Source organism: Mobula hypostoma, chromosome 2 (assembly GCF_963921235.1).
Source record: "Mobula hypostoma chromosome 2, sMobHyp1.1, whole genome shotgun sequence".
Classification (NCBI taxonomy): Eukaryota; Metazoa; Chordata; class Chondrichthyes; order Myliobatiformes; family Myliobatidae; genus Mobula; species Mobula hypostoma.
In genome coordinates, this window is record NC_086098.1 from 121,343,463 (window position 1) to 121,359,610 (window position 16,148).

Below are 16,148 nucleotides of genomic sequence, written 5' to 3' on the forward strand. Positions count from 1 at the left end.
TTGAAGTTGACTGTATTTTATTAATCTGTGCCTTGTTAAAGAGGTTTAGATCAAACATCAGAACTGATACTAGTTATTTGCCCGACAATGACATTAAACTGCAAGCACTTTTTTAAATTCAGTCTTACAGTATTTTATATTCTGTGTTTTTGCCCAATCTTTCTCCTTTTTTTGTTCGGGGGAGTGGATTTGGGGGTTGATAATAGTGTTGCCACTCTTTTCTTTCTTGGTTTCGTGGCTACCTGGAGAAGAATTTCAGAGTTGTATACTTTGATAATAAATGAAACTTTGACTTTTGATAAGCCACCATCATTCTTCTCTTTTTTCTCTTGCTACTTCTAAACACCTTTGAATTTTCATCGAGTTCACTTGCCAGTATTTTTAATTTCCTCTCTTTATTTCCCTTTATTCTCCTCCAATTTCATTCCTATACATTCTATATTCTTCAAGGATTCTGGTGTATTAATCTTCCAGTATTTGACAAAAGCCTTTTTGCTTTACTCTGACCTCAATATACTTCAGAACAAGAGATCCCAGATTCAAATCCAGCCAGCTTCTTGCATGTTTTCCATCCGTGCTGGGTTGAGGCATCGAGCTAGCAACTTGGCCTCATAAAACACACAAATGCAAGAGAAATGGTATGGTTGCTGCCCAAAGTGCCAAACAAGATGCAGTGAGGAACTCTCAGCGCGCCCTGGATTGTTCTGTACATCATTAACAATTCAACAGCCATACCTTCCACAGGAGGCTCCACTTAACCTCTGCCTCAGGAGCCATTTCTCAGTGAAGCAGATATCAATGATGAAATTCACTCTCATCTTCACTACACCAATGATTGAGGAAATGGGTTTGAAGATCAAGACTTCAGATCAGACATAGAATGCATGGTCTATCAAGCAGCAGTGATGCCTTCATATGGCTGCTGTTGGTGGTCCGTCTTGTGTTTGAGACTCCGGACCACCTACAGCAGGCATCTGAAGGCATTGGAAAAACACTTACAATGCCATCTTCTCCAAGTTGAACAGATGGACAGACAAGCCAAAATCAGTCTTTTCTCCCAAGCATCCAGATCTTGGTAATGATGGACAGGCCATGTCTTTCATATACCTGACCCCAGGTTCCTGAAACAAATACTCTGTCTCAGGAAGAGAATACCAGGCTGAGAGAGGAAAAGATTAAACAACGTGCTCAAAATCTTCTTGAAAAAAAAAATCATCTCCCCATCAACTTGTGAGAATCCTTGGCCCACAACATGCTAAAGTCAGTGGCAGCCAGGATGGCAAAGGAAATCTAGAGTCAGGTAAATCAGGAAGGAGTCCAGGTCATGAGGATCAGATCACTTCCCAAATCAGCCATCCACCCATTCTGGCACCCTCTACTCCATGTGTAGAAGAGTGTGCCATTTCCCCAGTGTTTCATCAGTCACCACAAAATCTCACATGGAAGGCCATCCTCAATCCCAATGAAATATTCAGGAAAATGAACCTCCTGAATACTGTTTTTGCACAAAACTCCTCCTTCCCAGCACTCACAGTAACTCACACTGCACGGAGCACAAGGCAGGAGCAAGGGGAGTAGGGTAGGCAGTAGAGAAGTTCACCAGTGGAGGTGGGGTAAGAGAGAGCAGCATCATGCAAAGGGGATTGAGGGTAAAGGAGAGCAAGGATGACAATGAGCAGTGATACAAGAAGGGGTGCTGGTGAGCAGGAAATGGGGAGGAGCAGGGAAGAGGCACAGTCTGAGACCAACACTGGGGAGGAGGGTTCACATCGCAGCATAGAACTGAGCAGGAAGTTCATCCAGTATTTTATTCAATGCGAGGTCAGTGACTTAATTCTGCTGTTTCTTTAGTTGCTGAGTCACAGGGAATGAGAATTCACCCTTTCCTCCATCTACTGAGGCCATCTCTCCTACCCTAGTTACAGAAGTCAACAGCTCCAACCTGAAGCTACTTCTGGGAATCAATGCCAATTTCTACAGCTCTGCTCCACTCTGGGGGAAGGATTTTACACTCCTGGGCCAGAATTGTTGTATTTTTGTTTAACTAAATAAAAGTTGTACAAGTGACATGCATTTATTTAACAATCCAATAACTCTTTCAAGCAATGAGAAATCAAACAACAAAAATCACATATGTATTTTTTAAAGTAATGCTCAATTATTTACACTTGTCTTGATCTGTTGACGTGGGGAAGTTTTGAACCACAGCCCCGTCCCTACTAGTATGATGAAGCAGTTTATTCTGCAGGTACAGGTATGGCTGTCTACAGGAGAGTATAAACACTTCCCCTCAGTACCCTCCACCTTGCACGGTCTGTACGCAGTACCCTCAGATCTCTGAGAGCAAGAAGGAAACAGAAATCCCAAGATTACGCAGGGTCAATGCATCTGCAGGCTGGCACCAATCAATCTCACTGTGCTGTTTGGTACAGTCACAGAAAGTGCTGAGACGTCTCGGGGGAATCTCACTGGGCCAGCATTCACTCCTTCCAAAGTATCCAGAATACCTGTTGGAAAAAAATAAAGTGTTTCACAACTGCCCATTATTTCAGACCTTCAGCTGCCTTCCAAAACTGAAAGCTGGTGTCACCTCCTCAATTCAACCCAGTTAAAGAATTTGTTAAAGCTTATATAGAACAAGGCACAGCACCAAAATTAGGAAGAAAAGCAATCTACTGGTGGATCTGTGGTAAATGCACCTTGTAGCAATGAGCCACAATGTGGCTGTAAGCCAGCTTTGATCACCAGACCAGACCGCAGGGGACCGGCTTATCTAATCAAGGCCACGTTATTTTAGCTGTACTAGGCAATGAGAAACAATTACCTTCCAGTCTCGCAGCTAAGTGGCTTTCAGATGACAATGATGGCCCTCTTTTGGTCGGGGTTGACTATGGACATTGCATCCTAGCTATCACATGCAAACCAGTACACAAGCCAGGACAATATGTAATAGAGAGCAAGCCGTTGCCCATGCAGCAGGATCCACCCCTCCACGCAGCTGATGAATCCAAAGGAATGGCACAGACCGGTACAGGTTGGCACCAGCGACATTGAAGGAGTTGCCGGTTAGCGTTGCAATCAACGCAAGACTGCCTTAGGGGCTCCAGCTGCAGATTTTTTTCTCAGTGTTTATTCCTGAAGTCTTTAAGGAATTGTGACTAAAACTTAATGGATTCCGACAGATTCCAATTTATTCACCTACAATGAGCCTGACACCATAAATCTCATCCTTAAGCTGCCTTCTTCAGCTGAGAATTCCGAGTCTGCCTGTGCAGCTGGGAATAACTGAGCAACACCCTGAAGAATGTTATCCTATCAGCCAAGTTGAGATCAGAAGCCTTTTATCAACGGCCACGGAACAGGCACGACTTCAGTACCTTCCACAATCCGGTGGTAAGCAAAGTGCAGGTAAAGCAGGAAAACCATGTGCAGAACAGCAAGCATCCCGCAAACAGTGAGCCGCTGAGTTTGTCCAACGGTGCGGGACAGCATCACAGCCACCTGTGAAAACAGAAGGGATTCAGAGCATAGAATAGGTACTCGAAGCAAGCTGTATCTTACACTCACCGATCTCCAAACCTGTGTCTCACCACAAGAGCCCAATTTCTGACAGAGAATTTAAACTATAGCTCCCTGTTGCTCAGAGGATAAATGGCACCACAGCTTTCAGGTTTCATTCCCAATCTGAACAAGCCTCCTCAAACTTTCAGCAAATGATTCATCATCTCTCCCTCACTCACTTGTGTTACTCAAGTAACACAGATTATACAAAAAGAGGTCTTCTGACTCACCGATCCGCACCAGATTTTATATACAACACTCAACGTTCTTCACCTAACTCTCCCTTAACACTGCCCCATTCTTTTTGTGCTCTTCCAATTTCCCCAGAAATACTACCTCTTGATATAGTAGGCTTGGATTTCTATCTATTCTCTGATTACAGTGTCTTCCTGAATTATTTGTGACTAAACTGCATTTAGAAACTCTAAATCTTCTTTCTCCCTCATGAGGTGGAGTGGAATACGTTTTGTAAACCTGCGCTTTCAAACTATTCATAACTAGCAGAGGATAGAGCTCAAAGGCTGTTTATCCAGACAGGTATTACTTCTCAGCTATGGGAACAGTCTTCAACATGTCTCTTATGCTCTAAAGCCATGACACACTTTTTTGTAACGCGGCAATCGGCATCGAGAAGCTGGTACTGTTAACAGGAGACCAAAGAATGATGTCTTACCATCCTGAGGGTGGAGAGTCCTCCGACGATAAGCCATAACAGGTAGAAAAGAGAATGAAGATGCACGTTGTAGGTGACAATCAATACAATGCAAGGTCCGAACAAACCATAACCCTGTGAGCAAGACAGCAGAATCAATTTAAAACAGTGGTACAGATATTTAACACAAGTAACAAATTGTTAAGCCAACTGGCACATCCTTCATCACTGACAGTGAGAAATACAGTCTAGTGCTGACCATCCAGATACTTTATTACCAGCACACCAATATATTAAACTCACCACACCAAGGAGTGCCCCGCAGTCCTTGCTCTAAATCAATTACTGCACTACTGCTAATTGCATTTAATTTGCAGTTATTTACTATTATATAAAGTACACTCAGTGACCATTTTAATTAGGTACACCTGCTCATTAATGCAAATATCTCATTAACCAATCATGTGGCAGCAGCTCAATGCATAAAAGCATACAGTCATGGTCAAGAGGTTCAGAATGGGGAAGAAATGTGATCTAAATGACTTTAACTGTGGAATATTTGTTGGTGCCAGATGGTGAGGTTTGAGTATCTCAGAAACTGCTGATCTCCTGGGATTTTCATCCAGAGTTTACAGAAAATAGTGTGGAAAAAAATCCAGTGATCAGCAGTTCTGTGGGCGAAAACACCTTGTTAATTAGAGAGGTCAGAGGAGAATAGCCAAACACATTCAAGCTCAGGAAGGTGACAGTAACTCAAATAACCACACATTACAACAGTGATGTGGAGAAGAGCATTTCTGTATGCACAACATGTTTAACCACCGAGTGGATGAGCTACAAACATATACTCAATGACCACCTTATTAGGTACAGGAGGTACCCTATATGAAGTTTTAAAGTTTAATTTATTTTGTATTGAACTGTATGAAGCTAATTTTTCATAGATTGGATACTTTCAAGATCAACCTGATCTCAGTATCCATTACTCAGAAACTGAAATCCCCACTACTGGTTAAATAAAGTGCACAAATGTCTATTTACATCCAAGTGGGTAAAGATGGTGCCTTAGCATTATACGTCAGCATAGTGACTGGGTAAGCTCCAAGTTTAACTCACAGCTTTTGAGTGTTGGGTGAGCTCAGCAGGGAAACTGTCCAACCCGGATGACCCTTAGAGGGGGAGAATTTTAAACTTGCTTAATGTTTTTTTTTGCTAGAAAGTACAACACATGGGTAAAAATATGACTGTGGTGTCAGTGCTCAGGAATGCAGAATGATTACTGAATGGGAAACCACAAGGAAGAATCTTCCTGGTCAGCTTAATCTTCACAAAATGCTGCCGACTTCACAAAGATAACGATTGGCAAATGTGTTCCACCCCCACCCCCCGACACACACACCAAAACAAAGTGGATGTTGTGTTCTTCCACTTACTATTTACCAAACAAACTTCCCAACCATCTCAGACTCACCACCAGTGACAGCATCTGTACCATCGTGATCTGGGCATTGCACAAATAGCCAAGGAAGTAGACAAATGACGAGACACCCAGCCAGTAGCCAAAGCAGGTTCCAATTGCAGTGCCCATCAGCGTGCCTTCTCTCTGTGAGAACATGTGACAGTGATACGTAACAGCTTAACAACTCTGCTAGCTCATCAGTAAACAGAAGATGCCTCCTCCCCATTCACCAGCTGTCTTAAGTAGCAGCTGGGGTACATTACTGAAGGTGTAAAACTGCTCCCACTGAAATACATTCCAGCCACCAATACAATAAAGCACTTTGTTAGGTTAAATCCTCATTACAAGCGTCTCATATTTTACAGAAAATTACATTGTAGTGCTAAGACTTATGAAAACAATGACAGGCACTTTGTACATATAATGACGCATTAACCCATAAATCAGACAGGCGCCTGACCAAATTTTATAATGGTAGTAGAGAAAAAGGAATATTGGGAGGACTCTCTTGTTCTTCAATGAATAGTGGGGATGATGAACTACCACCTCACAGGCAGAACAGGTGGCACGTATTCAGGTTTAACTGTATTGACCATTACTACTGATTTGTATTCTTACTCAGAAAATAATATCAGATTTATCAGAGTCAATGCAATTTTCCAGTTTACCCTCTTCTAATGTACTGGATCCCAGACATTTAATGTTTCAGTAGCTTCAATCAATCAGAACTGCTGCAACAACCAATTCTAAACTCGCCACAGGTTTATTTTGAAATGCTTATTAAACGATGGGCCAAAGTATATTTAAAGGCCTGGGTAAACTAGACACAGGAAGATGGGATACCATTTCATCCTAGTTTCAATCTGGATCGTCTCTTAGACTCAGAGAAATACAGCATGGATACAGGTCCTTCAGCCCAACTACTCCATGCCAACCCTGCCCATCCCTGTACCTATCCAAGGGCTTCATAAATGATACTACTGTACCTGCCTCAACTACTTCCTTTGGCAGCTCGTCCCAGATATTCATCACCCTCTGCTTAAAAAATGTTGCCCTCCAGGTCCCCTTTTAAATCTTCTCCCTTTCAGCCTAAACCTATGCCCGCTAGATTTAGACTATCCTACCCTGGGGAAACGATTGTTACCATCCACCTTATACATGCCTCTCGATTTCTAACACTTCAGTAAGATCCCCTTCATTTTCCTATAAAGAATGAGCCTGGCCAACCTCTCCCCATAACTAAGGCCCTCTAATCCTAGCAACAGCCCCATAAATCTTTTCTGCATTCTTTTGAGTTTAACCCATTGATTCCTATAACAGGGTAAACAAAACTCTACACAGCATTGTAATTTTCAATGTTTCCAATTTTCCTTGATTTCACAGGACTGAAACATTGGTGCCGTTTCTTATTCTACAGGACCTGTTGGCTATTTCTGTTTTAGAGTAGAACTATTCAGTCGGTGCAAACTACCAACCACCAATTTACACCAGCCCTGCACTTACTCTCCACATATTCTCATCAGTTCCCCCAAGATTCTACCACTCATTGACACACTAGGACCAATTAACCAAAGAACCTGTACGTCTTTAGGACATGGGAGGAGACAGAGCACCCAGGAGAAGCTCACATGGTCACAGGGAGAAACAAGAAACTCCACACAGACAGCACCCAGGGTGAGGGGTGAACTCAGGTCCCTGGTTGTGGGAGGCAGTGGGTCTACCAGCTGCACCGATGCACGGCCCTTTATTTCAGATTTTCAGCTGTCCCTTTTTGGATTTGTTGAACTCCGTCTCTGCAGGACATCTCCCATTTCACTTGTGATCAATCAGTGAATCCATTTGGATCATGTTTATCAGTCTACATCTGTTAATTTGGAGTCATAAAATAATACCTCACAGAAGCATGCCAACCAAGAAGTGAAACTATACCAGACCCATTTCCTTCTGTTTGACCCATATCCCTCTAAACCTTGACTATCAATGCATCTGTCCAGTGTCTTTTAAATGTTGTTATTGTACCTGTCTCAACCACTTCCTCTGGCAGCTTATCCCTTATAATATGAAAAGGAATTGGGACAAATGAGTAGTGAAGCCTTGGTCCACAAATAAATTACCAAGGAGGTACAGGTGGTCTTAAAGCACATTCAGGTGGATAAATCTCTTCTGAACAAGGGCATCCTTGGAGTTGTGTGAAGTTAGTTAAGAAATTGCGGAGACCCTTGCAGAGATGTTTGTTTTGCCTTTGGGCACAGGTGAAATTCTGGAAGACTGGAAGATGGCTACTGTTAAGCTGTTATTTAAGGAGGACAGCAAAAATAAGTCAGGGAACCAGTAACTCTGACATCACTGACAGTTAAGTTACTGATTGTGATGAGAGACAGAACCAACCAGCATTTGGATGGACAAGATCTGATCAGGATTAGTGAACACAGCTTTGAGAGTGGGAAATCTTGTCTGACAAATCTGTTAGAACTTATTTGAAGAAACCAAGAGGATAGATGAGGGCAGGGCAGTGGACAGAGGCTGGTCTGGAAGGTAGAATGCATGGGATACAGGGAGAGTCAGCTCAACACATTCATCATTGGCTCGAGGCTAGGAAGCACAGGGTGGTGCAGGAAGGCTGTTTCTCAGACTGGAGGCCAGTGACTATTGGTGTGCCACAGGAGACTTTCATACACTGGACGTGAACAGACAAGGTGTAACTAGTAAGTGTAGCTAGATGGTACTAAAATAGGTGGTACTGTAGACAGAGAAGAAAGTTATCAAAAATTTTAGGAAGATCTTAATCACTGAGGTAAGTGGGCTGAGGATTGGCAAATGGCATTCAATCAGATTAGTGTGAGATGCTGCATTTTGGGAAGACAAACCAAGATAGGACTTTTACAGTGAATGGTAGGGCCTTCACAGTGTTATATCCTGGGTCTCTCTGCTCCACAAGTATATAGTTTGTTGAAAGTGTAGACGGATTGGTGAGGAAGGCCTTTGGCATGCAGGCCTTCATTATGTTTGGGCATAATGTTGCAGATGTACAAGATGTCTGTGTGACTGCTTTTGGAGTATTGTGTGCAGTTTGGTCACCCTGTTATAGGAAGGATGTGATTAAACTGTAAAGTGTGTATAAGAAGGGGCTGCGTGAAAGGGAGAGGTTGGGCAGGCTAGCACTTTATTCTTTAGAATGTAGGAGACTTAGGGGTGACCTTATAGGCCTGAGGGGCAACTCTTCTTCACGCAGTGGGTGGAATCCTAAGTGGCAAGAACAAAATTTGCCTATCTTTGAAAGATCCCTATGTATTGCATAGTACTTTTCTGAAAACATTGGTTATTACTTATGTATAGTACACTGGGACCATCTGCCAATCCATAATTGTCCTTAAACAGTGACAACCTTTTATTCATACAATCAAGTTGACACTTACGATTACTGTTCCAGACGTCTTCATTCCATGCAAAAGAATGGCCACGAGTGTGAAAACCAACATTAAAGGGCCATACAACTCGCCTGCAACTTTCTAGGAGAGAAAGACACAATAATTGCCATTCTTTAAATCCCTAGTAGAACATTTCTCCCAAACACTGGCATTAAACAAACTAAAAGCCAAGGTATTTGGTTCTAAGGTATCAGGAAGAGGCTAGTCAGCCCTTTTGATCCGTTATCCTAGTCAATCTTCAAGTATGTTCTTTAATTCTATCAAACTACTTTAAAGTTCTTCGCAAGTAAAAAAAACCTAGCAACCTTAGTTTCAAAATTTTCAGTTGATCCTCACCCCTCGTCCCAGTTTCTGGGAGGCCACGGAAACCAGATTTCCAATGCGATAGTCTCCTCTCCTCCTTCTGCTCACCACATTAGATAAATGTATGTCTAATAAAATCACTTTGGTTAGTTTATATTCAAAATATTTACAGTAGGTACAATGTTAATAGGCTGTCTTTGCAGGTAATAGTCCCCAACAGGCAAGGATGAGTGGCTAATAGGTTACAAATAGAAATTTAATTAAACAGACCTGAGGGAAAGTAATCATCCGGACTGGAATTAGAGACTCCACCAATCTGGAATTGTAAACAAAGTAAAACATGTGAGAGTCTAGATTTAAATGAGTCCAAATGGTACAGTATCAGACCAAAAATTAGGTAGAATGGAGACACAAGAGACTACAGGTGTTGTAATTGGAGCAAAAAAAAAGAAAAAACCAAAATGCTGGAGGAACTCAGTATGTCAGGAAGTTTATGTGGGGGCAGAGGGACGAGACTGCACTGCTTGAATGCTGTTCTGATGCAAAATATTAGCTCTATAGGTGTTGCCTGACCTTCCGACCCGTTGACTCTTTTCAACATTTTCTATTGAGAGAAGGGCTCATTAAACTTGAAACACAGATAAACTCAGAAATCTTACATCAGCGCTCAAGGTACTGAACATGCTTTACATATTTCTAAAAGGCATGAACTACCTTGAGCAACTGGAAAATTACAGAAAATAATTAATAGGAAAGTGATATAAACCATTAACAAGAGTAATTAAAATAGACAGTTGTACAAACTTCACGGACGTCATGCAATTATGATCAACAACCATAAAGTTGCACTTAAAAATAAATCTAGTTCAATTTGAGTATTTGCATAAATGGTACAAAATCAAATGCATGCTATTTAGGGCAGAGGAGGGAACTTTAAGAAAACAGGAAAAGCAGTACATTGTTGGGATTAGTTTTAAAAGATGCATATACTTTGAAGAATGGATGGAGTTGCTGCAATAGAAGTGGGACAAAGAATATGGCAATTACTCAGGTCTACAGAACCTCAACTACAGATAATGCGGAGGATAAGTAACTTAATTTAGGGTGAATGACCTGTTTCTGTATTTTTTTTAAATATAATTTTGGACCACATACCCATGACATGACTGACAATTATCCCAGAATTTAATGGCTCCCCTTTGTCCGTCTTGGAAGCATTATGGGTATTTATGGTGGAACAGATGAGGATGTCAAGTTCAGGATCAACAAGACCACAGTCGTTTTCAACATCTTGAAGAAAGTGTGGACATCCAGAATCATATCAAGGAAAACCAAAACAGAATCTTTAACTCAAATCTTAAAATAGCGCTTCTATATGGGTTTGAAACCTGGAGAACAACAAAGACACGACAAAAACTGCAGGCTTTCATCAACCAGTGCCTGAGAAGGGTCCTAAACATCAGAAGGACTGACAAAGTAACCAACCAGAAACTATGGTAAAACACCAACCAAGAATCTACATAGAGATAAAAACATGGAAACGGAAATGGAGGAGGTTTGGTCACACTTTGAGGAAGCAACTAACATCACCAGGCAGGTGTTAAAATGGAAGAGGAAAGAGGAAAAAGGGACATCCAAAGAACACGTGGAGGAGAGATGTCAATGCCAAAATTGGATGATGGAGACACTCCTAGTCCACCTACAAGAAACTGGCTCAGAACAAAGGACGATGGAGCCAGGAGGTCATCGGCAACCTGTGCTCCACTGGAGCTAAGAGCCCAAGAAGAAGACTGGTGTTCGTGGCTCCACAAGTGCCAGAGTTCCTCCACAAACCTTTGTATCTTAATGCTGCTGCTTAATACCCATGTCTCTGACTTTGTTAGCTCTTGCTTATATACCTTAATGTAACCTTGGTATCAAATTCTATTTGCTAACACTCTTATTAAGTGCTTTGCTACAACCAGGGTGTCAGCCAGACAACTATCATCATTTATAGAGCTTTATCCATCAATAGAAAAACAGAGCTAAAACATTTAAATTAAAGCACACCTACCTGTTCCTCACTTGGATGGGCTCAACATCAAAGTATGGTCTGAGTATATCAATATTACCGTACAGATTGAATGCCTTTGATGCCTGAATCTTGCTTGCTTGCCACACCTAAAACAGATAATCCAAACTTAGCTTGACAAATTATTGAGTTGATGCCCTTAAAATAACAGAACACTCCCCAACAACAGTTACATGGGTGAGAAGGCAATGCAGTTCAGCACAGAGCATTGCAGTGGTACTTAAACCAGCACACACAAAATAGTGGAGAAACTCAGCAAGTCAGGCAGGAAGTAAAGAAGGAAATAGTCAATGTTTTGGGCCTTTGTGCAAATGAAGGGACTTGGCCTGAAACATCGACTGTTTATTCCACTCTATTGATGCTACTGGCTTTGCTGAGTTCCTCCAATATTTAGTGGGTGTTGCTTAAGATTTCCAGCATTCGTGGAATCTCCTGTGTCTAGTATTACTTGAACCTACCAGGTTTAATATGGGACAGGTTATATGCAGAACTTACTTCTGCAACAATAAGATTTCAAGACCAGCGATGGCAAAGACATGAATAAACATTTTTGCAGCAGAGGGACTGAGATAGAGATTAGTGTTTTTTTTTTCATTTTTAGTTACAATTTGTTGTTTACAATTTACTGTGGACATTGAGTTGTTTCTTTTTAACACTGGAACGTAACACAGGAACAACTTCTGTAATTTGTCTGCACCACGGTTACAAATGAAACAGTGGCCCAGAGAGTGACCCATTATCAGAAGAAAAGGGGGAGCAGTCAACACAAAACTTTAGATTGGCATTGGATACAGTGCAATACAGTACCTGGGACATCTAGGCTACACAGTGGGATCAAGATGGCTGCTAGAAGAACAGGTGCCAGTGCTCGAGTAATTTATGTCACTAAGTGGCACAACAAATGATACACACTATCGTAGACACTCCTGATGTTGGAAGGTTGACGAATATTGCATGGGTTTAAAAAAAATCACAGTACTTGATATAAGAATCTGGTTTGTAATGGTGCTGATACTGGCTGTGAATTTCAAGGTCAATCTGACTCACTGGTCAGGTATACATTCAAATACCTCTCTTGACCCACAATTCTTCTCACACTCTCATGGTGAAAGATGGCTTTAAGCAAGAGAAATTTCATCGCAAAGTGCTTCACCTTGAAAGAAAACATCAGACCCAACACAAGACAAACCTGGCTCCACACCTGATCTGCTACTTCTCTGCCCAGCTGTCCTTTCAATCCCTTCATACCAAGGAACGCTGCATCCTCCTCCTCTGTAGTCACAGGTTCCTCACCCGCATCATCTTCCTCCTTCATTTGCTGATGCATCTCTCCCATATCCTCAAAACTTGAGCCTGATGTGTCATCCATGTTCTCCATGTCGATCACTGCTGAGCTGCTGCCCTAAGTATCCGCATAATTTTAGAATATTACCAGAAAAACATGAAGATTATTTAAACATAACATTCTTAGACCTGAAGCTACACCAGTCAATAGTAGTGACAGAGGGTGCACGAAATATTTATTGGAGCTGTTCCACAGAAGAGATTCCAGCTTCAAGGTTAGACTGGGCAAGCTGGGATTGTACTCCTTGGAGCAAAAGAAGGTTGAGATGAGTTTCAGTTAAGGTGTACCAGATCAATATTGGTTTAGCAGGTTTACATTAAGAGAAACTGTTGCTGTAAGCAAATGGTTAAAGGAATGACATTGAGTGGTTTAACATGTGGAAGATAGAGGAAAGTGCTTTTCTAACAGAAAGTATCTACACCTTGTCTGTAAAGGTGATGGAAAAAGGATCAGAAAGGAATTCGATATGCACTTCAGAGTTGCCAGAACACTCTTGCACTCAGTGTCACTAAGACCAAGGAATTGATTCAAGGGAGAATACACAGCAGGCCTCACTGAGAGATCAGCAGTGGGAAGGGCGGGGAGTTTCAACTTCCTGGGTGTCAACATCTTTGAAGATATACACTGGGATCAAATATTGACAGAATTATGAAGGAGGCACATTAGAGACCGTACTTCACTAGGAGTTTGAGGAAATTTAGTATAGCACCAAAGACCAGCATATTTCTACGTATGTATCATGGACAGCATTCTGATTCATTGCATCAGCATCTGGTATGGAGGGGCCACTGCACAGGATTGGAAAAGTCTGCAGGTGGTTATAAACTCAAGGTGCACTATCCTCCTCACTGTCGAGGACATCTTTAAAAGGTGATGCCTCAAGAAAGCAACACCCATTATGGAGGATCCTCACCACCCAGGACTTGCCCTCTTCTCCTCACTACCATCACCGAGGTGAACAGGAGCCTGAAGATTCATAATCAATGTTCTAGGAACAGCTTCTTCCTCTCTACCAACCAATTTTTGAATGATCCATGAATACTACTTTGCTATTTTGTTCTCTTGTTGCATTATATATTTATATGATATATTCTTATTGTAATTTATAGTAATTTTTATGCATTGCACTGTACTGCTGCCACAAAACATTTCGCGACATATGTCAGTGATTATAAATTTGATTCTGATTTACTTAAGAAAGAACAACTGGCAGAGTGGTGTGGCCAAAAAGGCAAAAAGGGACCTTCCTTGGGTTGGCACAGATCTAAGGAGATGAATCCCCTCCTTCTCTGCCACTACTTCTATGATTTGGCAAGTAAAGCACCTGCCATTTAAGGTTTGCTTTGGGTCTTTCAGGTTTCTTGAAATGTTTTTTTATTTTCTGTAATTTAACTTTTATTTAGAATGCCCCCAGCCTATTGTATTGACTGTACTGCTCGGACCTTTTAGAATCCATCTAAATTTACAACCTTTGTCTGTGACCCATCCTATTCTATCATAAACTTAGTATTGATTTCAGTCATCTTATTCATCTAGCTGAATGCTTATCTACAGATAGACTTCTGGTAAATATGCAAAATCCAGTATGATGTGCCTTACATTGATTTAAGAACATATAGTACTAGAAAACAGGACTAAACCTCCCGGGAGGGGGACAAAGATGGTGCAACAACAGCGCGCGCGGCCACTTCGGTGTTGAATATCTGTTATTTGTCAATTAGGGGACCGTGCACAATCCTGATTTGATGGAGACAGACGTGAGAGCACAGCGGAACATCTGGAAAACTTCTGAAATGCCTGCTTTGCTACTGCTGCTACTGTGTGGTAACCGGAATCTCCGGAGCTGAAGGCCCTGAAATCCTCGGTTTTGCGTGTTTCAGCAGCCGGGGAGAGGTCGAAGGCGCTCGGGAGGCTGTATCAGTGAGGCTGCTCGGAAGCTCTGAGTTTTCGGACGGATGGACTCAGGGTCGGCCGCTTCCAAGGTATCGGCAAGTTGACGGTGCCTGGAGGTTTATGGCAGGGAGTTTTTCCTTTTGCTGCCTGCTATCGGGGACTCGGGACTTTGAGACTTTTTTTTCCACTGTGCCTATGGTCTGTTCTTTATCAAATTATGATATTGCTTTGCACTGCTCTAACTATGCTATAATTATGTGGTTCTGTCAGTGTAAGTCTTTGGTCTGTCTTGTTTTCTGTGATATCACTCCGGAGAAACATTGTATCATTTCTTAATGCATGTATGCATTTCTAAATGACAATAAAAGAGGACTGAGTGTTCTCATAATCTAAATCTGTACTAAGAAAAATCTGTGTCATTGGAATTCAGTCTATTTTGTTTTTTTCAGACTGCGCAGTAACTTCTCTGATCACTGTTGGAACTTAAGAGGATGAGACTGAGGAAATAAAGACATGCCTGAGACTCTAAATACTTATTTTGTATCAATCTTCAGTGTAGGAAACATTAAAACATTCCAATAACTAAAAACCATCTAGAGGGTGAAAATTACTATGCAAGCTAATAGGTAAAAGGCTGACAAGTTCTCTAAACCAAGGTCCTGCATGCTAGAGATTTTAAAGTGATTACTAAGATGGTGGATTCTCATCTCCAGAGAATTGGAAAATGACACGTGTAATGCTACTTAAATGAGACAGAAAACCAGCAACTATATGGCATTACACTAAACTTCTTTCATTAGGAAAATACTGCACTCCTTAAGAAGGGAGAGAAGCAAAAGACTGGAAACTATAGGCTAGTTAGCCTGACTTCAGTGGTTGGCAAGATGTTGGAGTCCATTATTCAGGAACTCAGCATGGTTTCCTTAAGGCAAATATCCCCAAACCACATAGTTTCCTTAAGGCAAAATGTTGCTGGACAAATTCGTTGGAATTCTTTGAGGAAATAACAGGCAGGATAGACAAAGGAGAGTCAGTGGATATTGTTTAATTAGATTTTCAGAAGGCCTTTAAACAAAGCGCTGCACATGAGATTACTAAGCAAAATAAGAGCCCATGATATTACAGGAAAGATAGAAGCTTGGACAAAAGATTGGCTGACTGGCAGAAGACAAAGTGTGGAAATAAAAGGGGCCTTTTCTGGTTGGTGGCCAGTGACTAGTGGTGTTTTGCAAGGATTGATTTTCATGTTATAAGTTAATCATCTGGATGATGGAATTGATGGCTTGTAGCTGAGTTTGTGGATGATACAAAGATAGGTGGAAAGGCAGAAAGTGTTGAGGAAGCAGGGAGTTTGCAAAAGGACTTGGACATATTAGGAGAATGGACAAAGAAGTGACGGGTGGAATAGTGTAGGGAAGTGTATGGTTAGGCACTTT

At 41.6% G+C, this 16,148-nt stretch overlaps 1 protein-coding gene across 2 annotated transcripts in view; it reads right to left on the bottom strand.

Moving 5' to 3' along the window:
* Window positions 1–16,148, bottom strand: part of yipf3 (Yip1 domain family, member 3) — a 21,134-nt gene continuing 4,986 nt past the window's right edge. The window contains exons 2-9 of one of the 2 annotated variants that reach the window (XM_063040560.1): window positions 12,676–12,876; window positions 11,457–11,563; window positions 9,674–9,719; window positions 9,089–9,181; window positions 5,685–5,816; window positions 4,235–4,348; window positions 3,378–3,501; window positions 1–2,507 (exon numbers count right to left, since the gene is read on the bottom strand). In XM_063040560.1, the coding sequence (XP_062896630.1) occupies window positions 2,380–2,507; window positions 3,378–3,501; window positions 4,235–4,348; window positions 5,685–5,816; window positions 9,089–9,181; window positions 9,674–9,719; window positions 11,457–11,563; window positions 12,676–12,876 (945 nt within the window). In that variant the 3' untranslated portion in view covers window positions 1–2,379. Of the gene's footprint in view, window positions 2,508–3,377; window positions 3,502–4,234; window positions 4,349–5,684; window positions 5,817–9,088; window positions 9,182–9,673; window positions 9,720–11,456; window positions 11,564–12,663; window positions 12,877–16,148 lie in introns of both variants that reach the window. The other variant, XM_063040559.1, reaches the window with a different exon arrangement.